We start from the raw sequence: 16316 nt of genomic DNA, 5'->3' as shown, positions 1-16316 counted from the left end.
CCTGCTTTCCTATTTAGAGCAGGAGCTTGTCTTATTTGTATGAGGTGCTTTGTTTTGTTTTGGTTTCTAACAGAAGCCATTCTTGACCAGGTGTGGTTTTATTCAGCTAGCTAAGGGCAGTACTTTTAGTTTTGGATCCACATATAAATGAATCAGCCCCAATGTTTGTTTCCCCAAATGTCTGGGAAAACACATTCTTAGGGGAATTTTTCTTGTGACTCCACCCCAAAGCATAGCCCTAGTGTGCCTCCTTATTTTTCATACAGCGTTCTTCTATGTAGGGCACCACTTAAGATACCAGTGGTGGTTCTTTACAGAAGTTGGAGTTACATTCCAGTTGTTTAAGCATCCCAATTTCATTGCATACCAAAACAATCAAATAAACCTACCTTATGTATATCTTCAATGTGTAATTAATTATATGTAATATATTACGTTTTTAATAGTTACTTTCTATTTTAATGAATGAAAAATGAGTAAGCTTGTTAGGGAAAGAACAATAATGCAGGTCATCTGCTTGTCTGGGATGTCATGAGTTAACTGCTCCTTTCCTCTTGTACAATTTAGTGTCTGTGCTACATCTAGGGATTGTCAAGACAATCTCTGTGGGCTTGGTCCTTTTACCCCTGAAGTCCAGAAGGCTCAATGTGCTAAGCAGACCCCCAGCTGCTGTCAGACCACAGACCATACTGAACCTCTTATTAGGACCTTATGTACTCCTAAAGCAATTAGCCATATCTGTTTTCACTTACTCCCCTAAGGGTAGAGATTTTCCTGTCACCCAAAAGTTTCAATCAGCACTTACATCACCATACCAGCTAAACAAAAGATTAGTTTACATTTAAACAAAATGCTAATTTATTTGAGAAATAGAAAGAAATACACAATAGCCCCATTTATTTAGAGTAATCTCAGGCCTGGTCTAACACTTAACCTAACACTTAGGTCAATGTAGTTATGTTGCTATGGGTTGTGAATTTTTCACACTCCTGAGCAATGTAGTTAAACCAACATAAACCCTATATTAGACACCACTAGGGTAACAGGGGAGTTCTTCTGTTGACCTAGGTACCGCCTGTCAAGGATTTACTACAGTGGTGGAAAAATCCCTTCCATCACTGTAGCAAGTGTCTATGCTACAGCGCTACAGCAGTGTAGCTGCCATGCTACAGTTGTTCCACTGAAGCACTTGTAGTGTACACACATCCCATTTACTCTCAGACTATGAAATCTTCTCTTTCAGGAACAGATCTGAGTTCAAAGTCTGGATGTGTCCAGTTTGATCTCTTGGGCAGGGTTATCTGTCAATTTCCTTACCTCGTTCACTTTCTCTATTATCTCTCATAGCTGTTAGTCTTCAAAGATCTTGCATGCAGTATATAGCAGGAATTCCTTTGTTCTTAGTAGTAAGTAGTGCAATATTGGGAACTTTGTCAGAGTTTTGTATCTGTATATGCAACCTTAATCCTAATCACTGGGTTAAATTCTCTTAAAGGATCTGAATAGTACAGTGTGACTCTGAGAAACTACTCTCCTTATATGCAAATGGATCTTTGTTGTTAACAAATGGGATTTCCACACATGTGGAGACAGCAAACTATTGGAGTTTATATTCTCTTTGAAGATCTGAAACAAGAGTTTTCTGATTGCCTTTTTTTGAATTAGAGAATCACTTTCTTTAAAACAAATATCCAGCAGAAAGTACAGAGTATTTAGGTTTTGATTTGTTTTATAGTTCACTTTCTGAAATATGTCACTCAATTTCTAGATGTCAGTCTGAAATTATTCAAGTTACAAACTTTTAGGTTAGAATTTACAGTATTTACATTACATTACTTAAACATTTATCTCTAATTAACACCAGGTCTTCTGTTTCTTTGACTTTACATTTTTTGTTGTTATCTGTGAGTGTAAAAACTTCCTACTCTCCACTGTGATTCAGAGGAATAAATCCTAAAACTTTGTATTTCTTGCAGACCTAATTTCAAACTAAGCTGAGATCACAAATAAACAACTATTGCCCTATACGCTAATTTTTTCAGTGTACAATAATGAGTAAAAATATTACCAAAAAATAAAGCAATCGAGGATGTATGTGCCAGCAACACTATAGAAACATTTCTAAATTAATTTAATCAAAATCTCCTTCCACTAAAGACATTAGCCATTGAAAAGGGCTTTAATATTGGGGAAAACATTCAGATTTATCTGAGTTAAAGATAAAACCGTTGACATTTCATGTGTAATTACCAGAGCTGTATTTTTTGGTACTGCAGTGACAGAGGCAGAGGTGTCACTATGCTTTAATACACAGAGATAAAGAGCGGTTCTTTCTAACTTGATGTTCTCTTACCTAGTCAAGTTAAAATATACAAGCTATGATGTTTCCACTTTAATTATACCTTCCATGTTGTAAAAGGAAAATAGACTCAAAATACTGTTGTTCACACCAAGTACTCTTTTTTTTCCCCCTGGAAATGATTTCAGTACAGAAAGAGGCTCAACCTCTTGGAGGCAGAAACAACTCCTCTTAAGACAGAGGTAACCATATAGAGTGCTTTCAAGTTTTATAGTGGAGTTAGGTAACATGACAAGGAAGTAAGTATCAACATTTTTCATTTGGAGCACTTGTGCCTCCAGTTGGGTAGAGAAGATCTTTTTCTGGTGGAGGAGCTACCAATCTCCTAGAACTGGAAGGGACTTTGAAAGGTCATCAAGTCCAGCCCCCTGCCTTCACTAGCAGGACCAATTTTTGCCCCAGATCCCTAAGTGGCTGCCTCAAGGATTGAACTCACAACCCTAGGTTTAGCAGGCCACTGCTCAAACCACTGAGCTATCTCTCTCCCCATCTAGGTAGTAACACCATAGATTTTAAGATTGTCTGACAATTCTTACCAGACCCTTTTTTCAGCTGCTTATAAGATTGCCAAGCTTTAGCCTTTCTGGCTGAAATTTCCCAAGCCAGGTATCTGCCTCAGGCTGAATTTTTCTTGAAAATTTCAGCCAAAATGCTTCAGCTGTTTCTGAGAATGAAGTGAGAGAAGAAACAGTGTTTTTCCCCTGTTAAAAAAAGGTGTGGTGCCCCCATACCTTGGAGCACAGACTTGGAATTTGGCAGGACAGTGGCCTTTTTGTCAGGAATGTACCTTTGGCTTTCCTTGTGAAAATCTACCCAGATTTGGCCAAATTATATCCCTTTTAAGAAATCACATTCTGAATGTGCTCAGTAGAGACTTCTTAAATTTTAGAAGCTAAATTCCCTGATGATTCCATCCACACTGGGCGTGCTCCAGCCCATTGCTGAGCAGGACTTTCCCTGCAGTTTCAACTCTGGATTTTGTGGACTATGTTGGACCCAGGACTGGGCAGCTGAACTGAGAGCAGGGAGCCTCTCCCTGCTGTGCTCTCAGTGACCTCCCTGCTGGGCCTAGGAAGCATGGAGTAGGAAGCTGCCCGAATCAAATTCAGAGGGGACAAGAGATAGATCTACAGGGGTGGAGGGAGTAGATTGAGACCAGAAGCAGGGAGAAGGATAGGGAATGGAGGCTGGTAGGGGTGAGGGAAACTAGGACAGGAAGTTGTGGGTGGGGGAAAGGAGACTGATATTTAGAACCACCAGGGCGAAGGGAAGCAGTTGAAGGGACGGGTAGGCAGGTCTGATGAGGATCGGGTGTGAGAGGTAGAGAACTGGAAGTGGCTGCACAGACACACTGGGGCAAGGTGAGGAGCTACTGGGATGGATGAAAAGTGAGATTGGAACTAGGAACCTGTGGGGATCAGGTATGTGGCTAGGAGAGAAGATATTGGAGGCTACTGTGGGGAGAGAGACAGGTTGGGTGAGGAGCTGGGCGAGTGAGAGATTGGCACAGGAAGTTTGGAGGCATTGAGACTAGAACTTGTTGGGCATGGAGCCTGGAATTTGTATGAGAAAGCTGAGGAATGGAGACTGAGGCTGGCTAGATGAGGAGAATGGGATTGGGTCGAGGAGCCAGAGGTGAGGAAGAGACAGGATTAGGACAGAGTTCCTATGTGATACTAGTCCACTCACTTAAACCAGATTTTCCACAGTGATCATTAATTGTGTGTTCCTTATTTTCTGGGTCTGATTTTTAGAGGTGTTGAGCACTCGCAGCTGCTGTTAACGTACACTTACTTTCAGAGTTTTGTTTTGAACATATGTGCCATATAATGCTAAGTGCACTGAAAACTCAGGTCCTGGGTGTCTCAAATTGGGCACTCAAAATTGTTGGATACTTTTGACTTTTCTCTTTCTGTTCCTCAGTTCCCTTTCAGTAAAAAGGGGATAATAATCCCTCATCTCACAGGAGCATTGTAAAAATAACTGTATTAATATGTGTGAAGCATTCCGATATTGCAGTGATGAATGCCATAGAAAATCCCATGAGGAAATTAATAATTCTTTCTTCAGAGCAAGGTCTAATAGCCTGCAGTAAACAAGGCAAAGGGCCACACACTGAATGAAGAGAAAACAAAATCAATAGCTGCTCGTTAAGTGAGCTATGTCCAGCCTATGCATTGAATGAGGCAGAAATATTGTGGAAAAAATAGTATGTGATCATGTAATTAAAGACTGTTTGTTATCATAATACATATGCATTAAGGGGCCAAATTACAGTTGCACAGGCAACCTTAATTCAGGAATTTCCTAACTTCTGAGTGCTTGATTTTGCAACCTTCAGGATTTAATGCAATTTTTTTGCATGCAATATGTATATACAGCATTTATACTTTTAAGAAGTGCTTTGGGATTCTTGAAGAAGAAAGGTGCTATAAAGTGCTACAAGGTATTAATTTGGAATGATTTAGAATGTAAATATGGTAAGCTTTCATTGGTAGAAAATATGATTATATACTAGAGGGTAAAGAAAAGCAGCCATTTCTGAACACAAGGCTACATATTACATAGGCTTATCTGGTTATGAACTTCATATCTTTGACTATTCTTTATTATTGACTGCCATTCATTTAGAAAACATAAAGCCATATGGTCAAGTGGTATCAAATATGCAATATATTTGAAAAACCCCAAAGATGTCATTTATATTTTGTCACCAAAATCGTAATATTAATATGTTTGATATCTACCTTAGCAAACAAATTAATGGCAATTAAAGATTAATGTGATGTAATTAGCATTATAATGCAATTAAATTATGAGTAAGTGGACCAGGAATAGAAAACTCAGATGTCTCACAGCCTGTTTTTACACTCAATCTTTTGTTTTTCAGCAAACAGAGGAAGTGGGGCAGCAGGCAGCTCACAGACTGGTGATGCACTGGGGAAAGCACTTGCCTCTGTAAGGAAATATTTACTTTGGTTTACACGTTTATCATTTTTGAAGTGTGAACTTTAATCAGCAATGGATGCCTGGATTTTAAGAAGATGAACAGCAAACAGGAGAGATTTGATTTCAGAGGTCATCAGCGTTGAGTTACTATCAATTGAAATATTTAATGATCGATGTGAAATTATGTTTTAAAAAAGTTTTAGAGTTAATTTTATAACACAAAAGAAATTAAATGACTGGAAATCTTATACCGTTCATGGGCACTTAATGATTAGGAGCCATGTCCTTCAATCTTCCACACACTTCACTTATCAAAAACAATGGGAAGGAGGTTGCCTAAAAATCAGTGGTAGATTTGGTTCTGTGTTATCAAATGATCTGTAAACAGAATTCATCTAGATTTTCTTTTGCTTTCAGATTTTATATTTTTCACTCTAGTTTCCATCTATTCCATTACAGTGGTCGCCATTAAAAAGCCAGCATTAACCAGCAGCTGTCTCTCAGTGATCCCTGAGGTATATGGCACATTTCCCGTTCTAAGTAAAAGGAAATACTGATGCACCTCAGATATCACTGTGCAGTTATTGTTGCATGTGTTGACTTTCTAATAAGGACCAATGTAAATTATTTTCTGGGCAGAGTGGGTTCCACTGAGTTCTCATGAGAGTTAATTTTTTTGCATATTCTGCAGATGTTTCATTAAAAAGACAACCAAAAAAAAAGATAATAGGTTGCCCAGAATGACAGTTATAGTACAGAGTCCACTTTTAAATGGTTCCTGATATATGACATACATGATTAACAAGGGCAATCACCATGATGCAAATTCAGTGTACAGCATATCACTGACTCTAAGCAGCAGTTAAATGGCACACCCCACCCATTCCAGTGGCACACCTGGTCTTGTCTTATCATAGTTATTGACAAGTGGTCTTTGGTGTTTGCTGTTATAAATTACCCACTGTGCCGTCCTTTGTTCCTTTTGCTCTATTTGGGCTGTTAAAGGATTTAATTTTACTATAGTATAATTTTCAGAAATGTTGTAAGGCTTTGTACAATGCTCATTCTTAAAGCAATCTGTGAAATAAAATGTACACACCCACCATCACGTACCCTAAAGAGACAGTGGCAATCAGAACCATCTCTTAATTGGCAAGTGTCTGTTTCCATAAAGATGTCTCAGCTAAGAGAATTCTAGTGTTTGGCTTCCTACATCCAATACAGTTTTGTCTTTATTTAAAAAAAAATAAGATGAAAGTAATAGGCTTTATAACCTGTCCTGCTTTCATTTAAATGGACTGAATTCGTAAGAATTCCATATTTCTTTCTGCATCAGTTTATGATGGATTTAGATTAATTCTTTATCATCTTTTAAAGATCTATTCTCCAGATCACACCAACAACAGCTTTTCATCAAATCCTTCAACTCCTGTTGGTTCTCCCCCTTCTCTCTCAGGTATTGTTATTACAATTCTATTTTACTGAAAATTTCAACATATTTTTTGGTAGGAGGAATTTAAATAAACTCCTGCTGGACCTGGATGTGTGATTTACATCCAGACAATAGCATTACATAGCTATTAGGCTATTTTCTTATAAATACAGCGCCCATACAGGCTAACTATTGTACTCACTGAGATGAATGGAAATACTTTATAAAAGACATATTTTGATCAACATGAAGAGAAGGTCATAATTACTTTTTAAATAGATGCCTTTACCTGCTACAAAAAAGCAGTGTTAATAGACACCCATATTCTGGCCCCAGACAACCCCCATAAACAGATTGTTCCTAATGTTCCGCAAGAGGGTAGACATGTGTAAGGATTTAGATCACACCTCTTAGCCCACAGGCCAGGCCACTTTGTGAAAGGAGTTAACAGGACTTTATACAGTAGCCTTTCTCTAGGTTTTGGGGGAACCACATTCTCTCAGTCATTCTGACTATTTGCCATGATTTTTCTCTCAGGGTATGTCTGCCCAGCAAAGAAAACCCCGTGGCTGGCCCGTGCCAGCTAACTCGAGCTTGCGGAGCGCGGGTTGCAGTGCTGTTTCATTCCTGTGTAGACTTCGAGGTTCAGGCTGGAGCTTGGGCTCTAGGACCCTTTGTGTTGGGAGGGTCCCAGAGCTCAGGTTCCAGCCCGAGTCCAGAAGTCTAGACGGATATGTCTACACAACAAAGAAAAACCTGTGGCACAGACCAGCCACAGGTTTTTCTTTGTTGTGTAGACAAAAACCTCAGGGGTCCTAAGCAAAGTGCCTGCCAGAATTTGGCCCGTAAAATGTGGCTGTGTGCAAAGAGCCATAGTAAGCTTAACTCATTTATAGTACACTGTGATATTGAGGATGTCCTTATTCAAAAGATAGAGATATTTTGGTGGTATAATTTTATTTCTAAATAATCCTCATAGCTGAATTTTCAGTGTGGGAGGCATATACTAGCACTAGTGAAGGGCTAAGCTGAAAAGAATCAGAGGCAGTTAGGTTCTAATGAGCATCAAATTGTAGACGCCTATATGAAGCTAATTCAGATTGTATAAACCTTTGAGACTTTCCCACAAGAGCCTTAAACACTCCCTCACCATATAACTATATCTGAGAGGCTCTTGATCTAACTTACCTATGTTAGCTTCTTGGGGGAGTCAACACTGGATCTGTTTCAGGGGGTGACCAGGCATCCAGCTCCCCCCTCTGGTCCTGTGAGACCAAGGAACTTGTATGGGGAAGTCCGGTCAATCTCACTTTGACATTTTAAAAGACACCGTAGTTTATACTCCTGAGTGTAGCATGGTGTTGTTAAATCCTGGAGTAAGAATGATCTGTCCCTCAAGGAGATTAGCAGTTCTGGAGAGAGGTATAGATCTTATACGCTCTGAGGTTTCACAGTGCTTCAACAATCTTGGAGGCACAAACCCCAAAGTACTTTTTGAAGAGACAAGATTCCAGTGAAAGGGTTAATGAGAGTGAGGAGTGGGCTGGCCAGCCAACACCTGAAGGCAAGCTATGTCTGAAGAAAGATAGCAGGTTCCCAAACTTCGCCTTGAAGAGAAAAGTTCCACTGAAGAGGGGTAGGAAGCCCTCCCTCAAGAACACCTGCCATTGAAAGTGAGGTATGGTGGTTGTGGTGACATTAATCAAACATGTCCCCCCAAAATGCACCGGGGGGGTGGGGGTAGAGGCGGGGACTGCTTCCTTTCTCCAACATCAGGCCTTCTTTGAGGATTGGCCACCCCCCTCTCCATCATGGAGTAAGACCCAGTGAAGGGTTTAGGAGGACAACAGACAGTCCTTATTTGTCTGAACCAGTCCCTGTCCCTAGACAGCACCCTATGTGCTACATTTCTTTTAGGGGGCTTTGCCATCATTTCCATCTTGTACTATAAAGAAAGGATTTGAGTTGAAGTTGAGGAAAGCAGTCGTATGTTAAGCAATATAGATTTCATTTTTTTCCACAAAGTTTACTTGATAAAGAGATCCAAGGGTCAACGTCAATACAAATAAGTGACATACATTCAAAGGAGAACTGAACTGTTTATGCTTCAGGATATAGTGGGCGTCAGAAACAATATGAAAGTCCTGATGGTCACTGATGTGACAAAATCACAAGTTAAAGACAATGAAAATCTATGGAGACCAGAATTTGGTAGTGAATGTGCCAGATATAATCAAAGTTAACACCATTTTGTCAATATGGCATACTGAGAGGCTGGAAAATGCCATGAGATCAATCCTGGCCTGACCTTCTAAACCCAGAAAATGCCACTTAACTTCATTTTTAAGATTAAAACCCTAATAGCTCCACCTTGAATCCCTAGCCTTGTTTCATAAGAGCATTCAAAAGATTATATGCTTCAGACAAAGAAGCCCTAACAATACAAATAATCTGATCAGTGTGCCATAAACACAACCTTCTGGGGAAAGTATTTGAACCAATATTTCTGTCCTCAAGTCTAGTGTGCCCCTTTAATAGTGACACATCTTTGTTTAAAAGAAATTACATTGCAAAAGTTGAGACCTTATATATTTCACGCTTAAACCTTCAGCAGAAACAGATTTGGTTCAATAGATGTAAACTAATATAAACCAAGAGTTAGCTCCTTTTAAGTTTTGTAAGTGCAAAATAACATCGTCTGCCTTAAGAAAGTGCAAATCTTAGGAGTTAAATGAGAGCATCTGTAGAATGACAAGTTGTAACTGAATTTTGAGTTAGATATTCATACACTATTATTGTTTTTTTAATCCTGTTTCTTAAAAACCCCCAAATCCATTAGTTTAGTGATTGAATGATTTGTTCAGTGGCATCAAATATGTCTTGAACCACAGCTAGGATAATGAGCTAGTATGTGCTGGATTTACATAGAAGTCTAGCAATCCCCTCTTAGCACTTCTGAAAATGCTACTTCTCCTTTTACCAGTGAGACATTTCCTTCTGCTGAAGTCTTTCTTAGGTACAGCTGCCGAATCAATGAAAACCTCTATGTTAGGAAGCAGCCTGGGGCAACTTTGTGGCCTGCGTCTACGTGCTTCACTACAAAAATACCTTTTTTTTTTTTCATCCATGTATATTTTGGAAGTTGTCCATATGTCTGCCCTATAGTCTATCTGGAAAACAGCATTTACATGTCTACAAAATCGTCCAGAAAGTTTGAAAGACATTTTTGTTTGCATAGTTCTAATGGTAATTCCCATTTTACTATTAGCAGGCACAGCTGTTTGGTCTAGAAATGGAGGGCAAGCATCATCATCTCCCAATTATGAAGGTCCCTTACACTCTTTGGTATGTTTTGATTAGAGACCTCCTCTGCCTCAGTATTTTCCATGCTGTTCTTTCCATTTCTCATCCACACTTCTCACACAGGTTTGCATTTTGTTAGTGATTACTGTGCCCTTGGATGTTTACACTATTTGATCGTTGCTAAGTTAGTAACATGGGGGCCCAATCCTTTGATGTGTGATATTTTGGTATCAACTGTTACTGACTTGGATGTCGTGTTTGACCATATAACAGATAATGTATTGTTGAAACATTCCAGAATGAAGAAAGTTAATTACAAAAGGAGGGCTTTGTTTACAGCCAGGAGGGATTGCTTGAAGGGATATCAGGGAGAAAAGTAAGTGGTTGCTATGATGTAGGACAGGTGTAAGTGTTATGAATCAGGTTACTTTTATTTACGGTGGGAAAGTGCAGTAGAGGGCTAAATAATACTTTTGGATTCTATGTGGTGTGTTTCAAGTATTGTAGACTTAATATGATGGATGAATTGGCCAGAATTGGGGTGGTAATTAGGGCTAGCACTAGTGAGAGTATAATAAATAAATAAATACATTGTTTTATATGGAGAGATTAGGTCAGAGTTGGGGTTCAGCTGGAAACATATTAGGGACAAATGGACAAGGTTTTTAAAAAGTCTGCATTGTTTATCCCATTCTTTTCTGTTTGTTGTCTGTCTAGATAGTAAGGAAGGAGTCGTCTCATTGTATTTCTGTAGAACACCTAGCACCTTTTGGGTGCCATATAAATAATAGTAAAGATCAAAAATGTCTCAGTATAAAAAAGCAGAGTGTTTCTGAAGACAAAATAAATAATCATCTAATACTGAATCATGGAAAAGTCCATCTGACTTCAATGGGAATTTTCTCTTACTCAGGAATTAGCAAGGACTGCACTGTCTGGCCCAATACAAATATGTGTATCGTGATTCATTGCTAGATACTTTCTAGCTTATCCCAGCTTGCTGGGGTGTGTAGTTGTGTGTATAGAATAGCTGTGTTTTTGTAACCTTTATGCTCCAGAGATCTGAAATGAGTGAATAATTATTTTTTTGTAGCAGGAAAGTTACCCAGTGATTTGGGGCTGGCCCTTTCACCTTCCCCTCCCATATCTTGTTGAAGAACAATAAATTTTAGGCACCCACTTATCAGATATGACATGTGCCAGTGGAGACAGTGTGACCTAGTAATAATGTGAAGAGGGGATTTGAGTTCTATCCCTAACTCTGTCACTGATGCTCTGTGACCTTGGGCAAATAGGTCACCATGTGTGCCTCAGTTTCCCCATCTGTAAAATGCGGATAATAATCCTTATCTTTATAAAATTTTATGGACTCCTTGCATGAAGGACACTATATAGCATAAATACAATGTATTATTTCTGAGTCCATTGCTTCTCCTCTTCCTGTACTTGCCCACAACATGGCACTATTTTTCTAAAAGAAAAATGATATTGGAAGGAAGTAATCCAGTAAAGCAGCAATCAGATTTCTTTAAAGTCAACATCGCTGCTGATTATGGTTCATATTTAGGGAGAATTCTAGTGGTAACATGGGCAGCTCCCTCTCCTCCTGGAGTGGGGATGAGTGTAAGTTTTTGTTTTAGAGGGGGATGAGTTACACTAGAACAAACAAGGAAAATGATAAGAAATGCTGCCACCACTAACAGTTCAGTACATCTCTGTTTTGTAATGTTTTTCACATCCCATACAGGCTGCAGAGCTCTAAACTTGTAAGGAGGTGTATTTATTACTGCTCTTACCAACAATTTTTTGAAAGTAGTTTTAGGATGTACAGTTATAGGGAACATTTCAATAATTGTGGAGATGGGACTATATGGCCTTAATAGGTTCTTTCTAACTTTTTGTTCGTAATTCTTTGATTACATAGGGAGAATAGGCCCTGTCAGAGAGACTGATATAAGTTAGATGTATATTCTTCTTCTTGCTTAAGGTAACACTAAAACTTTTCAAAAATCACAGAGGGCAACATATGTACAGTAATGATTATGTTCATGAGGAATCATTGAACCTGTTTTGCCCATGAAAATGAAAACTGTGCTTGTGTTAAATTCTCTCTAATTCCCTAGAATGCTAGTTTAATTATTTCCCTAAGAAAAATAATCACTTTTGTTAAAAAGGGGAAGAAATAAAAGGAACTCTTTTCAGTTACACATCTCCTCCCCCCCCCCACCGCGCGCCCCCGCTCCGACACCCACACACATACGCCAACTAGCAGTACAGTATGTGGCATACCTAATCTGTGTGTGTTTTGTCTTAAATGTTAAATGGCCCTTCACATTTGCTGATGGTTCTCTTGATTTGTTTTTCATAAACAAACAGCAAAGCCGGATTGAAGACCGTTTGGAAAGACTGGACGATGCTATTCATGTTCTCCGGAACCACGCAGTGGGGCCTTCAACAGCCATGCCTGGTAGTCATAGCGACATGCATGGATTAATAGGGCCTTCTCACAATGGAGCAATGGGAGGTCTTGGGTCAGGATATGGGACAGGCCTTCTTTCAGCCAATAGACATTCACTAATGGTAAGCTATGGAGATTAAATGACAGTGCAGGTTTAAAAACAGTAAAGTAATTAGAATTTCTGAACTGGTTTGCAGGCTTTTAAATGATATTGAGTCTTTCTACTTGTGCTAATGCTGCAGATATTTTCATGTTTATGACAAAAGTATCAAATTAATTTGTGCGAGGTTTTGTAGTACTAAGAGACATTTATAAACGTACACTGTATATGTTTGAGGCATATATTATGTTTATTTTGTACATTTTGCTCATGACAGTAAAAACTGTATTCTTTGATGTGTTTTAAGACTGACTGATGTGAGGCTGCCATTGACAAAAAGCTGCTGTACTCTGGCATCCAGCCTCATTAAAAGTCCTTTCTAAAATAGTTTGGCTTGTCTGAGAGATTTAGTTGGCTGACAAGTGTATGAATAGTACACCATCTTTCTCCTATGCATATGCCAATAAGTATATCGGAGAGGAATCTTCAAGGTTTTTTCCTTTACTACTCTTTGCCTTTCCATTTCAATTTGAGTGAGTATAAATGCACTGCTTTTTTTAGGACCCTGCAGAAATCCTGAATTCTCTCTCTTCCCTTTTTGTTTTCCTATTCCTTTTTAAAAAAAAAAATTTTTTTAGCCTGAAACTTCTGCTCAAGACCCATCCTCCTAGGAATCTGGCTGCAGTTATAGGCCCCAATTCAGAAATGCATCCTATAGCCTTATCTGTATTTGTGGGTTACTTAACTAATTACCCATCCCAATAGGAGGGTTTGCACTTACTTTAAATTGTGAGGATTCAGTCCAAAATCAACAGTAGCAGAGAGGTTATCAATAGAAAGGGGACCCCATAGTGCGCAAAAGGGACAACACAGTGCTCTTTTTGTAATAATTACTTTTATTAGCCAACCAAACAACAATACACACATTGTAGTCTGGTGAAAGAGAGAGAGAGAACACAATGGAACATCTAGTATTTGCATTACTCACACTATCCCTTGAGGAGAAACCCAAAGTATCAGTCATAATCATTCTCATCCTCTTCGCCACCAGTGGATGTCTTCCTAGCATCTCCACAGGGCACGTACGCCAGGATACACCTTTTATAATGTGTTATGCTGACCCCCACTATGCTTAATGCACTATGCATATTCAGTAGGGGTTTCAGACCCTTTTCCTTATCTGTATTTCTTTACCCAACTATCATTAGAATGCTCTTCTTCCATTGGTTACTAGACCTTTTACATCAAGCTTATTAATGCATACGTCAATTACATGTCATGGCATTCTTGTTGTCTGCTGATGTTCCTGATTTAAAATATCTAAAGCTGGTATAAACTAGCATCTTGTGGTTACCTGTGAGCAGTTTAGCAATGCTGACTTATCACTCTATCTTTTGTGACCTTTTGTGATATAGGGTCATTTATGAGTTAGTTACTTATGTCCCATCTTTAGGTCTTAATTAGTTTGGTTAAGCCATTATTTTTACAGGTTTAAGATCTGTAGGCTTTTGCATTACTGCTGTAATCCATACCTGTGCCCTATTTAGCATATGCCCATATATCTATAGCAACATAGATGGCCATATTTCATATATCAGATAAGTATGTGCTAACGTGCTTTTTGTGAATTGGGATCATATATGATTACTTGTGGCTTTCACATTGGATTAAATATCCCACATCAGAGTATCAGACCTTCTCTATACTTGGATAATACCATTGTCCAGCTTACTGAGGGCCTTATTCTACGAGTTTTTGTCATGTTGAGTAGTACTTTCTCACATGAGTGATCTCACAGTATAGTTACGTGCATGAATAAATACTACTTAGCATTATCATTGCAGAATTAGTCCTAATTTTCCTGTTATAGTCTCTGATTTTTCTCCTTTGAGGGCAATGTCTTCTTATTTTATATATATTTTTGATGATGGGTGTCTGGCACCTTGCAAAGGAAAATATCTTGTAGTTCCTGTGCCTCTGTAAAGAAAAATCATGCCTCTCTGATCTATTTGATTTTTCTGAAAATGTCAGCAAAATAGTAGGTAAAGGAGAACAAGCTGACGTTCATATTTGGACCTGCAAAACCCCAAAACAAATTCTTCATGAGAAGCTATTAAAGAAATTAAGTAGTCATACAGTGAACTCATAGATTAGAAACTGGATAAGAGACAGCAAATGAGGAGTAGGATTAAATGTCCAATTTTCAGCATGATTAAAGGATAACACTTATGGTACCCCAACATTCTGTTCTAGGAGAAATGTTCTGTATCACTGATCTGGAAAAGGGGCAGATGTAGTTTGCAGATTATTTAAATTATTTAGGTTGGTCAAGGCTAGAGAAGAGTGTGAGGAACTTCAAGGGGACCTGACCAAGCTGGGTTAATTGGCAACAGGATGACACATGAAATTCAGGGTTGGGAAGTGTAAGGTATTGCATATTAGAAGGAATAATTTCAAATACTTATATGCATTGCTATTTCTCAGTTAACTGTAACCACTCAGGAAAAAGGCTTGGCCATCACTGTTGACAGTTCAGTGGAAATCCCTGCTCAGTATACAGCAGCGGTCAAAAAAAGGCAAACAAAATGTTAAGATGGCAAAATAAATGTGATAAAAAATAATATTGAAAATGTTATAATTCCATTCTATAAGTCATGAGTATGCTTTCGCTTGGAGTTTTGTGTTCACTTCTGGTTACCTTGTCTCAAAAAGAATATAGTAGAATTAGAGGAGATTCAAAGGCAGGCTACAAAAATGCTTGGAAGCATGGAAAGATTTCCATACGATGAGACACTGAACAGATCATGGTGGATTTGTTTAGAAAGGACATATATAAGAGGGAGAAGGCTGGAAGTATACAAAATAATGTATAGTAAACAAGGTGAATCTAGTAGTCCAATTCATCCTGTCTTATAATTAAAGAAAGGGATATTCAGTAAAACAGAAAGTAAGGTAATTGACAATTAACCTATGACATTCATTGCTGCAAGATGTAATAGAGGCCAACAGCTTAGTAGCATTCAGAATAGGAATGGACATTATATGGGTAATTAGAACATCCAGCATTGCTTTAGATAAGATTCAATACAATGTTTAGAAAAAGTGTGAACTCTCATGCCACAGGGCATAAGCCAACCACTGACACAGGTTAAGGAAAAATGTCCTCTCTAGAAACTCCATTGTTGTCCGTTCCAAGGTCTCTTGCACCTTCCTCTAAACCATCTGGTATTAGCCACTGTCAGAGACAAAATAATGGACTAGATGGACCACTGTGCTCTAATCTAATGGCAATTCTAATGTTCCTGTGCTATCAACACAGAAGTTCGCACTGTAAAGGGTAATAACTTTGCTGTTATTTCTGTAGCAAATGATGCCATCAACCACTGTAACAGATCACTAGGCCATTCTAGGATATCCAGGCAGAGTCAACTCTTGCTTTGATCCCTTGAAGGCAATTACTTATTTAGTCTTATGCACTTTATTGTGTGTGAGACCTTAAAAACTGAGTCTATCATCCATGTGGACCTTAAAGATCCCATATCTTTTTTATATGAAAAGGGGTTTTCTCCTTATGTCCTTGACCAAACAAATGCCGAGAGGGGTGTTCAGGGAACTACAATACAGTACACTGAGTAAAATTTAATAAGTACTAATCAGTGCTGCTGTTTCCAAGTAGCTTGTAAACCACTTGGGATGAAACACTCGATATGAATGT

At 38.6% G+C, this 16316-nt stretch overlaps 1 protein-coding gene across 16 annotated transcripts in view; it reads left to right on the top strand.

Moving 5' to 3' along the window:
- Window positions 1-16316, top strand: part of TCF4 (transcription factor 4) — a 316652-nt gene that overhangs the window by 276220 nt on the left and 24116 nt on the right. For all 16 annotated transcript variants that reach the window (XM_039542743.1, XM_039542741.1, XM_039542744.1 and 13 more), the window contains 4 exons: window positions 5250-5317; window positions 6686-6764; window positions 10009-10085; window positions 12420-12623. In XM_039542743.1, the coding sequence (XP_039398677.1) occupies window positions 5250-5317; window positions 6686-6764; window positions 10009-10085; window positions 12420-12623 (428 nt within the window). The remainder of the gene's footprint in view (window positions 1-5249; window positions 5318-6685; window positions 6765-10008; window positions 10086-12419; window positions 12624-16316) is intronic.

This window comes from Mauremys reevesii, linkage group 6, assembly GCF_016161935.1.
Source record: "Mauremys reevesii isolate NIE-2019 linkage group 6, ASM1616193v1, whole genome shotgun sequence".
NCBI lineage: Eukaryota > Metazoa > Chordata > Testudines > Geoemydidae > Mauremys > Mauremys reevesii.
The sequence above is the reverse complement of the archived record's forward strand: the minus strand, read 5'-3'. Positions and strand labels throughout refer to the sequence as shown.